This window comes from Caretta caretta, chromosome 7 (assembly GCF_965140235.1).
Source record: "Caretta caretta isolate rCarCar2 chromosome 7, rCarCar1.hap1, whole genome shotgun sequence".
Lineage (NCBI taxonomy): Eukaryota > Metazoa > Chordata > Testudines > Cheloniidae > Caretta > Caretta caretta.
The window spans coordinates 68,017,799-68,035,583 of NC_134212.1; the positions used below are offsets into that span (position 1 = coordinate 68,017,799).

Consider the following 17,785-nt stretch of genomic DNA (forward strand, 5'->3'; position numbering starts at 1 on the left):
TCTCCCTGCAGTCTTTGCCTCCACATCTGACGGAAGCTGGAGCCCAGGTTGCTGTGCTGATAAATTAGTGGGCAGTGCTGAGTCAGAGATAATGAGAGGGTGCTGTCAAAATTAAGAATTGTTTCACTCTTTCCACCTGTGTGGCTTTCACTCTGAGAGATGCAGGGAGGCGAGGCATGTGGGCTTTGCTAGAACTTCACTTGAATTTTGAGGTGCTGTAGATGTGTGAAGAAAGTTGCTGATGGTCCATTACTGAAAGGAAAAAGGAAGAGCTACTGAAAAGCTGGGCCGCCACTCGTTTTCTACAGAATGTGGGAAGAAAATGTGATAAATCTGTACAGCAATCAAAATGTGAAGTATTAGTGAGAAATAAATATGCACAAAATACAAGCGCTTAGAAGTGTTACAGAGCAGTGCAAAAATGTTGCTAACTTGTGGATTTCTTGGCTCCTCTATTTACAGAAGAACTGTATGGTGATTTTGAAGACCTAGAAACAGGGGTTGTGCACAAAGGAAAACCACCAGCAGAAGGAGATGAGGTATGATCTCTAGCTTGATTGTTCATCAGCTGCTCTTATTTAGTGTGTTTCTCTCTGTGTGGTGGGTTGTTCTGTTTCGAACATCCTTCAGCTGAGGATCCCAACTGGAAAGTTGCTCATAAATCAGTAGAAACAAGGCTGCTGTAATGAAGAGAACATTTTGGTATCTGAGGGACTGGAATGAAATAGATAAAGTTTCCTTTCTTTTATTTTCATTAGGATCAGATGTGCTTTTAATTTTAGGGGATCTAATAAACTATATTATTCTTTACATGGAGCTCATAATTGTGGGGGAGCAGAAATCAATTTACCATAGTTAACAGTAGAGGGCAGGCTTGATCCACTTGCTGGGTCTGAAAATCAAGTTTGTGATGCATGGTACAAGTTGAACATGATCCTGACTGCTAATAACTTGTATTTTCATGTAATCTTTCCGAAGTACTGTCATAAAATAGAGGAAAACAAATGGAAGATTAGGGTGGATCTCAGACAAAAGATATATACGTGAATTTATGCTGTAGTGTTAAATGCTGCTGTGTAACATGCCCTAGTCTATGGGCTTGTCCACACTTAAAATGCTCCAGAGGCACAGCTGTGCCACTCCAGCGTTTCAGTGTAGACTCTACCTACACCAATGGGGGGGTTCTCCCATCAGTATAGGTAATTCTTTTGTCGATCTAGTGCTATCTGCAGTGCGGGTTAGGTTGGCTTAACTACTCCAGTCAGAAGTGTGGCTTTTTCACACCCCGAATGATGTAGTTGAGCTGACTTAATTTTCTAGGGTAGATCAGGCCTGCATGCTTTCAGTGCAATATATATTTTGGGGGAAAGGGCACAATTGTAAACTTAGTTTCAGTAATAATTATGGGAAAATATTTGTATTATGTTGGTGATATGTTGCTTTTAACTTTGCCCTCAATAGGGCTTTCTCATTTTGCCAGGCATAGTAATGTAGAGTGTACCTGTGTGTTGGTGACATTCACCTTTTTACAGAAAGCCAGCCCTTTTTTGAGGGCTAATGTGGCACCTAATTGGTGATGAGGCCTTGTGCTAGCCCCAGGAGGATGAATTTCACCCAGTGTTTGATCTTTCATGGAATCATAGAAATTGGGAAGAAAAAAAAAAATTTGGCCCACCTAACCCTGACTAGTACAAGATTGTTCCCGACAGTATATTCTCTGGTGACTTCAAACCATGAGCTTCCACCCTTTCTTTGGCGGGACTATTCCACTGTCTCATAGATCTTACTGTTGTATATGTATTTTTCTGATATTCAGCCTAATTTGTTCTTTGCTTAATTTCATCCTATTACTTCTGTTTAAACCTGCCTGAGTTGTTCTTTGTTGAGCAATATAGAGAGAGATACTGGGAAAAGCACCTTGCTATCATAGTGAGGCAGTAGCTCCACAATGGGTAAGGATGAGACTAGCTTATTGTTTAAAATGCGATTTTTCTAAATACTCAGAAATGTACACACTTATTTGCAAATTACTGTGCCTCATGGTGTGTGGTTCTAATTTGAGGTTGTTTGAACAAGGGGTTTCTGAGATACAGCTCCCTTAAAAAATGCATGGCATGAAAATATTACTTACAGTTTTTCCTGTACACACTTGAGCCTCAAACTATGGCTCTGATCCATCCCAAACTGGTATCATCTGCTCAGGATTGATTTCAGATAAAGAGCTGACTGCAGTAATGAAAATTTTCTAAAGCTTACCTGCAAAGCAAAATTGTCTGGGAAACTGGTATTCCACAATAGGAACTGAGATAGACTTTGAGGGAAGGGAGAGGAGAAGGTACTTTAAGATGAATGGGTCAGTCTATGACAAAAGTGCTCAGAGCTATTATATCAGCTTTTGTTCATCTTCATGAGGTGTTCTTATTGATTTGAGAAATCCCACTGAGATGACTGAACCATTTCATACCTCTGCTGCAGAAGGTTGTGCAGAGCGCCTTCCCTCTAAAGGGGAGTCTGGGGCTCCCTCCACTCTGTTTTGCTGCGTCCTGCTGGTAGACGTGCTCTTCATAGCCCATCAGTCACCACCTTCTCTCTTTTTCCCATGGCTTCTCCAGCCCTACTGGAAGGGACAGGAGACAGGCACAGCTGGTAGCTGAGTGGGAGTAAGTTTACAAGGAAGCCTTCTTATGCCCTCCCCGGCCCCACAATCATGGTCCTCTCAGTATCACCACCTGCTAAAAAAAAACAAGGAAAATTCACTGCTCCAAAACTTTGTTAGTGGAGAATTAAGATTCACTGGCAGTGCCTTTTACCCTTCCAGAGCATCAGTGCACCTATCCTTAGACCTTTGAAAACCAGGAAATAAAAAGTTAAGAAGTTTAAGTATAGGCTCATTCAATGTTCTGGATGGGTATGTGAATTCGGTTGACAATGGAATCATGAGCTAATCTGTAGTAATAGGGACCAAATTTATTTAGGGCAAATGTTGAAGACATACAAAATATTGCAAATTTTAGGTTTTTTTTTCTTTTTACACTGTTTTTTTTGTTGTTGTTGCTTATTTGTGAAATTATTGCTAATCATAGCATCTTGAACTAGGCGTTATTCATGTCCAAACTTCCCCCAGTCCATCATCTCTGGCATAGTACCTCACTCCTGATGGGCAATACTTGTGTATTATTCAAGTCCTGGGCCACTCTTATGCAGTCTTCTTTATTAATATGTTTATTTTAACTTAGGCATGGTAAATTATGCCAATTCCAAGCTCTAAGTAACTTGACATACATTAAAAATGCAATCCATAGCAATAAAAATACCATTTATTTTAATATTGGTTTGAAAAGCTTTCTAATGAGGACAAAAGGAATGAGACACCATGGAAACACATTTCCACTTGTTATGGAAGACATTCTTCTCCATATGGTGAATTTATTATTAAACAGTTTATCTTTTTAGGATAAAAAGCTGTGTTTATCACCGTTTGCATTATTAAATAGACACTGGTCTACCCTTGAAATTTAGATTGACCTGCCTGTGGTGCCCAGGTGTGTGTGACCTAGCCACTGTTGTAGATGCAGCTAAGGTCAATGCAAGAACTCTTGTCTCGATTAAGCTACCAGCACTTAGGTGGATTGCCTACGTTGATGGAAAACTGTCTCCTGTCAATGTAGGAAACGTACCCTGTGGTGTGCTACAGCGGTATAGCTGCAGTTGCTGCCCGTAGTATCGAACATACCCTGTGTTGCTCCTTGGTCATGTTCTGTAGGTGTAGTATATAAAATGTTGGCCAGACTAGGAATTTTGTGAACTAACTTTTCAAAAGCTGTTTGATAAACTTGTCTTTTTTTCTAGGCTGGAAGTGAAGGGGAGGAAGAGGATAAAGAAAGAAAAGAACCCAAACCAGGAGAGGAGGAGGAGAAGCAAAAGCGCATGGACAAGAAGCACAAATTGAAGGAGATGTTTGATGCTGAATATGATGAAGGGGATGCCACATACTTTGATGATCTCAAAGGGGAAATGCAGAAACAAGCTCAGGTAGAAGCTGTCAACTTGGCTATTTGTCTGACTATGAAGCTTCTTAAGTACCATACACTCTTTCTCTGGGGGACTCTTAGGGCACATCTTCACAGGCAACGTTAAAGAGCTGCTCCCACTGGTGCACTGTCGACCCTGGCACTTTACAATGCTGAAACTTGCAGCACTCGGGGGTGTTTTTTCACACCCCTGAGCAAGAAATTTGCTGCGCTGTAAAGTGCCAGTGTAGACAAGCCCTTAGATTCAGCAGCCACTGATGGCTCTTCAGCATTTATGTGCAAAACACCATATGTTTAGAGGGAGTTTTTTAATTGGTGAATAGTGTGATTCCATTACCATTTTAAAAAAAAACCAAAATACTAATTCTTTTGAAGCTCTTCTTTTTAATTGACTTATTGAGTCATTATTGCTACTAAAATGTGGCACTCACCTAAAGCTACTGTGTAAATGTTAGCTGTTCAGGGGTTCCCAAGCTGTGATCTGTGGAGCAGAGAGCGAGGTGGTCACATGGCAGGTGTTTTCAATGGAAAGAAATATCAGATGAGAAGGGGAGATGAAATTAAAAGCAAGTGTAGTCTGTGATTTAAAGAGGTCAAAATCTTTATTGCACTGACTACAGGTAAAAATATTTCGCTAATAATTACTTTTTCTTTTAAGCAATTGCTGTGGTTGCCATATGGCTATTAAGGCATCACAAGTGAGTAAGTAAGTGTCCACAAGGCAAAGTGTACATCAGAATGTATTCCACACTTGAAAAGTTTGAAAATCCCTGTTCCAGTTGTGTGGTGAGAATTTTCAAAGACATTTGAGAGACAATTTGAGCTGGTAACTCTGCTGCAATGTTTAGTTGTTAAATGAAACCCTGAATGTAGTTTTTAATATAGCTTTTTGTATTGCACTGACATCTTTCTGAAGAACCTTGCTGATGTATATTATAGTGTAAGGTTATTTAAAAAAAAAAAAAAGAGACCCACAGTGTACACCACCCTCTTATCTTACAAAATCTTGCTCAGATTAGCCATTAACTCAGTTGTACAGGTTTGCATTAACCTCTGACATAAGTACCAAACAACAAGACCTTGTGTTCCCATGTGCTTGCATAAGAACACTTAAAATGTAAACAAGCCTCTTCCAGGAAAAGAATGAGCCAATTTAGAGCTCCTGCACTAAAGGCCTGTTAGGGAAACATGTATTATAGTGATCCTTAAGCAGTGTATTGCCATCACAGTGTATTGCCAGAGAGAGAGAGAGTCCAAGTAAATTGGAGAAATCCAAAGACTTCAGAAATGTACTTGAGCCACAGGATTTATCCTATATGTTAGATTCCAACATCTGCACAAACAGCATCCAGAACAATCGGTAGTGGTATAGCAAAATATAGATGTTCCTAGCAGTACAAAAACAGAGGGAAAGAACCCTCCTGTTAGTTACAAGGATCTTTTTTTAATTACATAGAATCTTAGGTACAAATAGCATCTCACAGATAAAGATAGGGCCCTCCTCTCTGGCACTTAAGGTAAAAATATTTCACAGATGCTTAGATTTAGAAGCTCACATCCCATTTTCAAAACTGATTTTGGTGCCCCGATCATTTAGGCACTTTTTGAAATTTTACCCTAAATTCAGTATTCTAAGGATCTGTCCAAAAAGTCACTTGTTTCTTCTGGGCACTGTACTCAGGGTAGAGCAGTATGCCCAGATGTGTTTTGGACTTTCCTGTGTAAAGCTGGATCTGCTGTTTCCTAAAGGGAACTGCAAAGGAAAGAATTTGTGGTGGCAGACATCTGTTACTCTGAAGTAAGTTACTAGAACTATTCGGGCTATCCAGACAGATACCATGTAAATTAAACATTAATTTGCTTTTCAAGTAAAACTGAAACCTTCTGCACAAGCCTTGTTCATACATGGTTTTTCATGTTCCATTTTCTACCCATTAAAACTTTTCCCCCGTCTTTCTCACGTAGCTTAATCGGGCTGAATTTGAAGACCAGGATGATGAATCCAGAGTTCAGTATGAGGGCTTCCGCCCTGGGATGTATGTTCGAATAGAGATTGAGAATATCCCATGTGAATTTGTGCTTAATTTTGACCCTCACTATCCAATTATCCTGGGTGGTTTAGGCAACAGCGAAGGAAATGTGGGATATGTACAGGTATGGAGCCAAAGCTGTGTGTGCTGTGGATGGTGGTACAGCTGTGTTTCAGTAGGCATGGTATTGCTGTTTGTTTTTATTTCCTATTTGGCAAATGTAACTAATAGCTAAAAAAAATTGAGGGAGATCCTTTGTCTGAAGGTCCTTGTGCTGAAAAAAGAGAGGGCTTTTGGCATGGTTAATTTAAAAGTCCAATGTTTGAGATTGTAACTTGGCTGCTATCCTGTTTTAATATTTTAATGCAGGTTTGATGATCAGAAGGAAAATGTTATCAATATTGTTATTTTGGTATTTATATTACATTCGCACAAAGAGGCCCCTCCTCCCATCATCCTAGTTGCTGAACAAGCTCATGCAAAGACATTTGCGGTTCCCTAGGGTCTATAATCTAAGGCTTTGTCTACGCTACAGACCTTACAGTGGCACAGCTGTAAGGTCTCCTGTGTAGCTGCTGTATACCAGAGGGAGAGAACTCTTCTGCTGGCATAATTAAACCACCCCGACGAGTGGCGGTAGCCATGTAGGTGGGAGAGCATCTCCCACTGACATAGCGCTGTTCACACCAATGCTTTTGTCAGTGAAACTTTTGTCGCTCAGTGGGGTGTTTTTTCACACCCCTGACCAACAAAAGTTCTAGAGTAGACAAAGTCTAAATAAGGCAAATTACAATCAGAGGTTTGGGAAAGGGGATAGATAGATGTGTGTGTATGTATATTGTATACACACAGTTTTTAAAAATTTTAAATAGATGAAATGCCAGCTATTTTAAGTCACCCTGAATATTTGAATATTGAATATGCCAGCTATTTTAAGTCATCATGAATAGACATGTTTTAAAAAAAAATAAAGTTCTTTGGTTGTTAAATAAGCATTTAGGAAGGATGGAGATTGCTTCAGTAATCACTGATATTAGGCCTAATGCTGTGCTTTTAATATTGTCAGTCTTTTCTTTTAACTAGTTACGTCTGAAAAAACATCGTTGGTATAAGAAGATACTTAAAACACGGGACCCTATCATCTTCTCCTTGGGGTGGAGGCGATTTCAGACTATCCCTGTGTACTATATTGAAGATCATAATGGTCGTCATAGGCTTCTTAAGTATTCACCACAACATATGCATTGTGGAGCAACGTTTTGGGGTAAGGATTTTATTTAGATTTACAATCTACAGCCACATGGTGAACTGCAAAACTCCCTAGCCTTAGAGGAGGCATTAGGAATTTCCTATACAAATAACCAGCTGATCACTTTGGGGGAAAGAGAGAATCACTTAAAACAAATGTTTATTCCCCATAGGATATAAAATAATACTAAGAATTAGCAAATGTGCAGTATGGTTAAGAGAGAGAAGGGAGGTCGAGAGGGAACTAACTCCTTCATGCAGGGTTCCAGTCAAATTCTGATCAGCCTGCTGGGATATTGCATCAAGGAGGAACTGGTGACTGTATGTCCAGAAAGAGAGAACATGTTAAGGACCCAGTCCTGCAAACACTTGCTTGTGGGAGTTACTTCACTCACACAAGTAATTCCATTCACTTCAAAGTGGGACTATTTATGTGAGTAATGTGCTGAATGGCTAGTTTAACCGTCTTATTTTTTTTGGTGGGGGATCTAGAATACATAATTCTGAACATACTAATATTATTTCAGCATTCTGAGACCACCTTTAAACAATAGCCAGTTGTTGGTTAGCCAAACACGTCGTCATTTGTTTTTTCAATTTTGCTTTTAGGCCCCATCACTCCCCAAGGGACAGGATTTTTGGCAATTCAGTCAGTCAGTGGCACAACGGTAGGTTTATTATCACAAAATGTTACTTGGCTCTTTCTGTAGATCATTGTATCAAACAGTGAATTTTTTTGAAAGCTTACGTACGTTTAAACAAGGATATGACAGGCTCTTAGAGAATCTTTTAAAATTTGGAAGGCACTCAGATACTGTGATGATGAGCATGGGATGAAGACCTAGAGAAGAAGGTAGATACTTCATTTGATAAAGGTTTGTATGGAGGGATGTATTCCTACTCCTGCTGGGCTGATATCCCAACTGTATAGGATAACCTCATTATAGTGAGACCAGATTAACTGAAAGGCAGTGACATACCTGATGCAAGAGTTTCTTTCCTGCACTGTGATTGATCTGAAATCCTGTTTGCCAAAAATATTACAGGTGTCCCTTCAACATTTTTATCAATGATGGTGGGCATACTATATTAAAGTACGTTTTTTGTTGTGTATACATTTTGTTGTGTATACATATGTGTAACACTTAGAGCACAGGTTCCCAACTGTGGGTTGCACCGTCAGCAGATGGAGTTGCAAGTCCAGGGGATCAGTTTCAGCCTGCAAGACGATGCCATCTGCCCCCAAATGTCTCCAGATCCGCTTCATAGATGCTTCACCAGAAGAATGCCGTTTTGTAGATCAGATGCCTCCTGGTGCGGCATTTGTGGAGCAGGTCCAGACATATTGCCTATGCGGAGGTGGCTCTGCGGATGCCAATTTGGGCATTTGCACCATCCAGCTGTGCAAGCATCCAGCTGAGGGACTTGAATGCAGAAGATCCTTATCTGTGGGCAGCAGCCTCATCAACAGAGCATCCTTTCTTCTCAAGCTGGTAGGAGCCTGCGCTAGCCTTTTCTGAGATGGAAATCGGCAGTGGCTTGTATGGGCCCTACCTTAGGGAGTTTATCTTCTTTTATGCCACTCTGAGCACCCTGTTGGCACTGAAGAATAAAGAATCATTGTAAGTCACTGTCTCTGTGCTGCCCTAGTTTCACCACATGTGGCTTTCCTAAGTCCTGGCCTCATGTGCTTAACAGTGAATTCCTCTTTCTGCTCTGTGGTAAGAAGCACAATGGACTCATTTTTATGCATAGTATCTGCTTCAACCTTCAGTAGTGAGTCTAGTGATGCAGTTATGAACAAAAAACAAAAAACCAAGAAAAGTGCTCACAAATGTGAGGCTTTCTTTAATTATGGCGTCACCAGTGTTTTAGTCAAGAACGAAGAAAGGCCAAAATGCCTGGTGTGTTACACAGTGTTATCTTGTGAAAGCATGAAGCCTAATAAACTTAAACGACACTTGGAAACTCTTCACAAGGACCGCATAGGAAAACCAAGGTCATTTGTCCCGCTCCAGAAAGAACTTTCCCATCAACACGTGCAATTCGAGAAAGCCATGTCCATCTCTGACCAAACTCAAAAGGCATTTGAGGGGAGTTACGACATCACACGGACCAAGAAGCCTCACACAATTGGAGTGACTTTGATTTTGCGAGCTGCAATTGATATAGTGAACATAATGTGCAGAGAAAACAAGGCAAACAATCTGAGCCATACCACTCTCCAATCCTTCACTTCAGCATGCTTTTGAAGTGATAGGAGCAGATCAGGAAAACACATGGCTGGATTATCCAGAAAACACGGATGCTTTTGCTCTTCAAGTTGATGTGAGCACTGAGTGGCATGAGTGCATTTCTCAAAAGCCAAGAAATTGGCATGGGAGGGTGCAGATCTTGAAGACATTCTGTTCTGTCTCCCTCTTCCCGGACATGAGATACAATGTTTGATGTGCTACATGCAAGACAAAAATATACCATGTGATCGCATGGTGGGCTTTTCCACAGATGGAGCTCCAGCTATGGCAGGCCACAAAGCAGGTCTGTGCGCCTCGGTAAAGAAAGTTGCTGTCTGCTGTGTGGATTCATTGCATAATTCACAGAGAACAACTGGCGTCTAAAACTCTTTTGAGTCCAGAGCAAGGTGAAGTTTTGCAGCAGGTCTCATCTATTGTGAACTACATCAAGGCTCGCATCTCTCTGCAAAACTGTATGAAGAAATAGGGTCTGATCATGATGTGCTGTTGTTCCACACTGAAGTTTATGGTTCTCGAGAGGAAAAGTACTGGGATGATTTTTTCAACTGAGAGACGAGCTGCATGCTCATGCAATAGACTGCAAAAAGAGTGAATTATTTGATTTTTTTTTGTGACCAAAGGGAGATGTGCCTTCTTGCCTATGTCACAGACACATTTGGGAAATTGAATTAATTGAAAACATGCCTGCAAGGACACCCACACCCTTCAGCTGAGTATTAGAATCCCAGGATTCACGAAGAAAATTGTTTCCTGGAAGAATAATCTGTTGAAGACAAACTATGAATTCTTCCCACAGCTTTGCAAGTTCCTATCTGACAATGTAATTTTTCTGCCTCCCACACAGGTGATGTCTGAGCATCTCAGCCAGCTGGAGGAACGGTTTTCATCCTTTTTCCACGACTTGGATATGACAAAGTATAATTGCCCTTTCAGTGCAAGCCTGATGCCATGGACTTGCCAGCAGCTGAAATCAAATAGCTCATCGAAATTTCCTGTGATTGATTCTTGTGAGGAACATATGTCCAACTTTCTCTCCTGCAGTTCTTGTTCACTGTCAAGAATGAATATCCTGCACTCTCAAACATACATTGTGAAACTGATGGTGCTATTCACAAGCACATATTTGTGTGAAGCTGGGTTCAGCACACTTGTGTCCATCGGCTGGTATCAATCTACCTTTGACGTCACATTGGAGATTAGAGGTGCAATTTCCACCACGCCACCAAACTTTGAGAAGCTGTGTTTCAACTTGCAAGCCCATGTGTCACATGAGAGAGCATTGAATAAGATGCTTAATGTGTAAATTCCTTGGATGTTTTTGGCTGCTATGTTGCTGCCTGGGGTTATAGGAAAGAGTAAGTTTCAAAATGGGGTCACGCAGGCAAAAGGTTTGGAAACCCCTGACTTAGAACTAGAGTTGTGATTCCCAGCACGCACACACACACACACATACATGTGCTAGCTCTTGCTGACCTAGCATGCTAAAAATGAGTAGTGTAGCCACAGGAACTTAGCAGGGCCAAGTATGTACCCACAGGAATCAGCCGAGTTCGTTCTAGGCACAGCTAGCCTATGTTGCTATTTTTAGCATGCTAGCTCCATGAGAGCTTGTGCAAGTATATCTGTGTGAGGTGGGAATCACAACCCTAGCTCCAAGTGTAGACGTTCCTTAAATGTACGTACACTTGTTTGCACTTACACCACATATTAAGGAATGCCGATCGCTCCCTGGCTAGCCAGGTAGTATCTCTTGAGTGGTTGTTTTGTTAACCCTTAACCCAGCCCTAAGAGAAGTGCATGTGTGTCTTCTTTTATATGGCCTTCCTCTTTGGTTTTTAAATATTTAAAGGATATCTTCATACTGTCTCAACAAGAGAGGTATGATTGCTATTACAATACACACAAAGTCCCTTTGCTCTGAGCCATTCTGCATGTGTGTGCGTGTAAAATTCTTTTTCATGAAGAAACAGTGTGCAGAGTAGAGTAGAAAATGGGGGGGAAAAATCTTAAAGATGACTTTAAAATTAATTTGAATAGCCATTCCAAATAGCTCATTAATGGGTGCTAGGGATATGACATTGGCAGTAACTCAGCCAGTTTTCATGAAGTTGATTTTGGTTTGCCATGCTGCAGCGCTACTGTTAGTTGTAAAGTCTGTGAACTCTGGCTATGGCATGTAATGAAATAGTACCTGTCAAGTGAGTTCTTCAGTCGCTGGCAGTAGGATTGTTGTTATACACATTTAATGATCTATCAATCATCTATATGTTGTATATTTCAGCCTGATTTCCGGATAGCTGCCACAGGAGTCGTGCTTGATTTAGATAAATCCATAACAGTTGTGAAGAAATTAAAGCTGACTGGTTTTCCATTTAAAATTTACAAAAACACATCATTTATTAAGGTATGTGTGTGTACTGTAATCTTGCTAGAATGAAGGTTGGAAAGAAATGCAACTTGGGGCTCAGTTCATCAGTCTCTTTAAGTAATTGAAAGTTTGCTCATTTTTTTTAAGTGTATTCAATAAGTTTTGTAAAAGTATTTTACAGGGAATATAAATTATTATGATCTCCATTAGCCAAACCTCACTCTTCTAAACTCTGTTGTGCCAAATACAGTTCTGTCTTCCAGAGGGTGTCGTAAAAGTGGGGTGTGGATAATCAGTTGGCCAGCTTCCCCAGTGTCTGCCATCTCAGCAGTATGTTAACCCAGTCTTTTCCTTCTCCAGCAGGGTTTAATCCTATTGCATTTACAAACTGCAGGATGGAAACTGAGCTCCTGCAGAAATTAAGACTTCCTGTACAGTTGTGGAGCTAGCTGGGGGAGGAGGTGGTGTAATACTGAGTTTCCAATGAGCCAAACAGCTTTGGTGAAGCCTGCAGGCTACCTTAAACAGAGCTTTAGGTTAGGCGATTTGGGGCTTGAGCCTGCAAGTTGCTGAGCACTCTGCACCCAGTCCAACAAAGCACTCAATCCCTCACTTAACTTTAAGACCATGAGTAATCCCACTGATTTATTGTATTTTATAAATGCAGAAACTCTTGTCCTAGAATGCTGCATTATATTAGATACTCTCCCCCCCACGCCTCCCAGTGATTTAAGCCAGTTACACCTTACAAGATGCCTGCCAAATGTTATGTTATGGAAAACAAATCTTTGAAGGAGAAATGGGCAGATGCTTTCTAACTCGTTCATGGTTGAGATGGATGGGTGCAAAGGTGAAAACCTGAATTTATTGTTAAGAATTTTTACCTCTATTTATATGGTGTAAATTAGATAGTTTTTAGTTAGATGGCTATCTTAGAAGAAAAAAATAATCACTATCGTAGGTACTTAATGTGATCAGTGTCAGTATAAATTTAAGAACAACAATTTATGATCTCAGTTCCCTGTTTATGATAAACCACTTGGGGATGATTGTGTTTTTGTGGCCTACACAGGTCTGTGTAGAGAGTGGTAGGATTGTATTTTATTCATAATAAACATGCCATCTTTAATAAATGATCTATAATCTTTGTGTTTCACAGGGAATGTTCAATTCTCCATTGGAAGTGGCTAAATTTGAAGGGGCGGCCATTCGCACTGTGAGTGGTATTCGAGGACAGATCAAAAAGGCTCTTAGAAAACCCGAAGGGGCATTCAGGGCAACATTTGAAGACAAACTGCTGATGAGTGGTGAGCAGCATTCCCCAAAAAAGAGATTATCATCCCATGCCTTTTCTCCTCCTTCCCCAAGAATGGAAGCACCATTTGTATTCTTGAATCTCTAATAACCTAAATGTGAATTCAGAGAGAACAGAATCTTTTGATTATTTATCACATGTGGTGATGAATGTGTGTGTGATAAAGAGTTTCACTTATGTTGGTTCTTTTCAATTATGCTGTTGTTGAGAATAATAGGAAATACAGATGAAGAACATCTATTAGGTGACCTATTTCTGCCCTCAGTGTTAGTTTATTTTGTAAACTATATTCTGGAGAATTTAGAACTCTGTTTGCCTAGAGAACTCAAGCATATGCTCTATATATATATATATATATAGTGGTGTGAGTGCTAGAAAGGGATTTTTATTATAAATCAGCGGAGAGTTGATAGCCCTTAATCAGAGGGTTTTCTCTCATCTGATGTGTGATGACAAAGCAGATGTTTAATTTTTAGTGATCTGCTGGGGATTCCCTACTGGACTGCAGTCGGATGATATGTGCATCAGGTCACTGTGCCCTATGCTCTTTTCTCATATGATTGTAGTTACACCATATTGAATTTGTGCTCCTGGAAAATAATAGCAGCATATAGTTTGGCTTTGAAAAGCATGTAGAGGGAAGACTAATTATTTGGATATGCTGCTACTAATAGGCACAATCTATACGTGACCTCCTTTGCTATAGATCATTATATGTTTTTTAATCAGGTAGGAATATCTAGTACAGTGATACTGAACTTGGGACTCTTCAGGAATATGCTTCTCTTTGGGAACTTGTATGCAGGTTTTGAGGAGTCCAGAGGTATTAATACATGCATTGCTCTGCCTGATGTTCTAGAGCAGAGATGGGCAAACTATGGCCCGTGGGCCACATCCGGCCCGCGGGACCCTCCTGGCTCGGGAGGGTAGCCCCCTGTCCCTCACCTGCTGTTCCCCCTCCCCCGCAGCCTCAGCTCAGCTTGGATAGAGGGCAGGGGAGTTTGGGGTGGTGGTCAGGGGGCGGGGAACAGGGGGGTTGAATGGGGGTAGGAGTCCGGGGGGGGCAGTCAGGAAGGAGAGGGGGGTTGGATGGAGTGGCGGGGGGGGCAGTCAGGGGAAGGGAGTCCGGGGGTGGTCAGGGAGCAGGGGGTAGTGGATGGGGCAGGAGTCCCAGGGAGGCCATCAGGGGGCGAGAAGCAGGGAGGCGGTCAGATAGGGGGCAGGGGCCAGGCCATGCCTGGCTGTTTGGGGAGGCACAGCCTCCCCTAACCAGCCCTCCATACAATTTTGGAAACCCAATGTGGCCCTCAGGCCAAAAAGTTTGCCCGCCCCTTTTCTAGAGACTGAGGATAAGAAGAGTGCTCCTCTTGTAAAATAGAAGTTAATTTAGTGTGCAGTTTGCAGTTCAGTTGACTTCCTTATTCAAATGTCTATCTGTAGCATGGATACAGTAAACCACATTGTCAAAAGCTAAGTGATCATGTTCTTTCCTTTCAGATATTGTCTTTATGCGGACATGGTATCCTGTTTCCATCCCAGCCTTCTATAACCCAGTAACATCCTTGCTGAAGCCAGCAGGTGAGAAAGATACTTGGACAGGAATGAAGACAACTGGCCAACTGAGGCATGAACGGGGCATCAGACTGAAGCAAAACAAAGATTCCCTCTATAAGGTATCTTCTATATTCTTGCAATCTGCGTGTTAAAATATGTGTGTGTGGCCTCCGCTGCTCCTAAAATCAGTGTAAAATTAAGTGCAATATACGTGTGTGTGTGTATGTATATGTGTGTGTGTGTGTATGTGTACATCTCGTCACTCACAGAAGAGCTGGCATGGCCCTTCTTGGGTGGTATGCAGAAAAGCTGTGGGGGATTGAGGTGATGAGTTGGATGGTGGATCAATGAGAGTTTACAAAGTGACCCATGAAAAATTGGAGAACCAGTGGGACATCCCAGTTAAATGGCATTGGATTAATATAGGTAGACTTCTTAATTACCACAAAGACATTTTTCTTGGATGGCAAAGCTAATATCCAGAATCTCTTAAAAGCACATCATAGGATTTTTTGAAGACCTATAAGTGATAAGGGCTTTGGTTTTACATCTCACCCAAAAGATGTAATGAGACACAGTTAAGGCTATAATTTTGTCACATAGGTCATGAAAGTCACGGAATCCGTGACTTCCAAAGACCTCCATGACTTCAGCCCTGGTGGCTGGGAGCTGCAGGGTCCCACAGCTTCCCGCAGTGGCAGGGAGTTGTGAGGTATCCTTGCCTCCTGAGGCTGTAGGCCACCATGGGCAACGGGGCTACCTTGCAACTTCCCAGCCCCTGCGGCGGGGGCAGAGGTACCCAGTTAGCTCCCCAACCACCTCGGCTGGGGGCTCTGGAACTCTGAGCCCCCACGGGTGGTGGGGGCCCTGGAGCTCCCGGCCACTTTTCAGCTGCCCAGCCCTTTCCCATTTTATCATGGATATTTTTAGTAAAAGTCAGGGACAGGTCATGGGCTTCCATTAATTTTTCTTTATTGTCCATAACTTTTACTAAAAATATCCATGACAAAACCTTAGCCTTAGGTTCACCTGTACCATTCTACTATGTCTGTCATCCCCAGCCAAGGGCAAGAATGACAGAGAACTCATTTTATTTGAAATGTAAATGTGCACAGGAAAAAATAGAAATACGACTCTTACGTGTGTGTGAAATTTGTTTTTTCAGCCAATAGTGAGGGAGAAGAAGCATTTCAATAAGCTCCACATTCCTAAAGCACTCCAGAAGGCACTGCCATTTAAGAACAAGCCTAAGAATCATGAGAAGAAAGCTAAGCCTACAAAGGACCAGTGGAGACCAGCGGTTATCAGGGAGCCTCATGAAAAGAAGGTAAATATGTTTTATTGTGAAATTAACTCTTCCTGTTTAAGATTGTGTTGCTTGGATCATGTATGACTCTTAATTTAGTTTTAGGATCACTGAAATGTGCAGCTATTGCCAAAAATTTGTTCCTGAGATTATATCTTGCCTCCAGCCATCATTCCATCTCTGTATGTGGTACATAGCAGAGCTCTATGCTGAATTGGTCCTGAGCAGACTACAGAGCAGATGGTTGCTAGGAATTGTTGTACTAGATCATGTATGACAAAAGTATGTCTCCCCAATTCTCCTAGTATGTCTTAGTCGTAGTATTCTCAAGATGTTTAGGTCAATGGTGTGCAGTTATGGGAGTTTTAGGTATATAATTGCCTGCTTCTCTTTGCTCTTACCTTTGCCATCTATTAATAGTAAAGAGAGGCTTTGAACACAAATAAAGAAATTGTGATGATGCAGGATTTGGGGAAAGATAGAGGGTTTGTAAGGACGGGAGGATGTAAACCTCAGTTTAGCCTTCCTGTAACATTAAATAATCTTAATAATAACAATAATAATAATAATGATGCACAACACTTTTCAATAATACCTTCAATGCAAGGATCTCAAAATAGCTTCATAAATAATAAGTAAGCCTCTTAATGTTCCTAGGATTAGGCATGGTAATTATCCCCATTTTACAAAGGTGTGAAACAGAGTCACAGTGAGAGTAAGTGATTTGCCCAGTGTCTCGGATCCTGACACTGTTCATTAAATAATATCTTTAACTCATGGTTCCCCAGGGGTTAAATTTGTTCTTTCTTTTGGGAACTGTTCTGTGGCTCACCTCAAATGTAACTATTTGTATATTTAACTGTTTGTTTTCTCTTTCAACCAGATATCAGCCCTACTTACTGCTTTGGGTACTGTGCATAGCTACAAAATAAAGAAGGCCAAATTAAACCATCATCAGCACCGTAAAGATTACCTCAAAAGGAAGCACAAGGAGGAGGAAGAGAAATTTAAGAGGCAAAAGGAAGCCAAGAAAAAACTCTTTCGAATTATGGGACAGAAGGAGAAAAAAAGGCAGAAATCAAGTTTGAAGGGATCTGGTGAGAGAGAGAAGTGAGTTTCTGGAGGTCTCATCAGATCTAAAATGGAACTGGAGGATAGTTATCTATGCAGTACCTACAAACATCTAGTCAAAAGACAATATCTGAAACATGCCTTGGAATAAACTGAACTTGCTATTGAGAAGACAAGGGGAAAAAATATTAATATGACCTCTTATCATTTGGAAATGCATATAAATAGAAGTTATAAATTATTATTTGGGGGGGGGGGAGCGTAAATCTATTGGAGAACTGTCCCCTTAGTATTTCCATGCAGTTACATCCATACAGCATGCTCTGCAAGCAACCATTAAACTATTTTAATGTTAATTATTGAATGTCATTCATTTATGAATGGACCACCTTGATTTCAATGGACTGCTCGTGGAGTAAGGTGCTACTTAATGTAAATAAGGGCATCAGAATCTGTCTCTGGGTTGGTAATGCTCAGGCCTGGTCTACACTAGAAAAGTCAGCATAACTACATGGCACAGGGGTGTGAAAAATCCACACCCTTGAGAGGCATTGTTAAGACAGTACAAGTCCCTGTGTAGACAGCACTAGGTCGACTTCTGTTGACC

The 17,785-nt window shown here is 41.1% G+C and overlaps 1 protein-coding gene across 3 annotated transcripts in view; it reads left to right on the plus strand.

Moving 5' to 3' along the window:
• BMS1 (BMS1 ribosome biogenesis factor) overlaps positions 1–17,534 on the plus strand; it is a 39,859-nt gene extending 22,325 nt beyond the window's left edge. For all 3 annotated transcript variants that reach the window (XM_048857494.2, XM_048857495.2, XM_048857496.2), the window contains exons 14-23: positions 463–539; positions 3,850–4,032; positions 5,997–6,185; positions 7,145–7,325; positions 7,919–7,977; positions 11,846–11,968; positions 13,092–13,239; positions 14,745–14,920; positions 15,967–16,128; positions 16,991–17,534. In XM_048857494.2, the coding sequence (XP_048713451.2) occupies positions 463–539; positions 3,850–4,032; positions 5,997–6,185; positions 7,145–7,325; positions 7,919–7,977; positions 11,846–11,968; positions 13,092–13,239; positions 14,745–14,920; positions 15,967–16,128; positions 16,991–17,221 (1,529 nt within the window). In that variant the 3' untranslated portion in view covers positions 17,222–17,534. The remainder of the gene's footprint in view (positions 1–462; positions 540–3,849; positions 4,033–5,996; positions 6,186–7,144; positions 7,326–7,918; positions 7,978–11,845; positions 11,969–13,091; positions 13,240–14,744; positions 14,921–15,966; positions 16,129–16,990) is intronic.
• Positions 17,535–17,785: the final 251 nt, after the last annotated feature.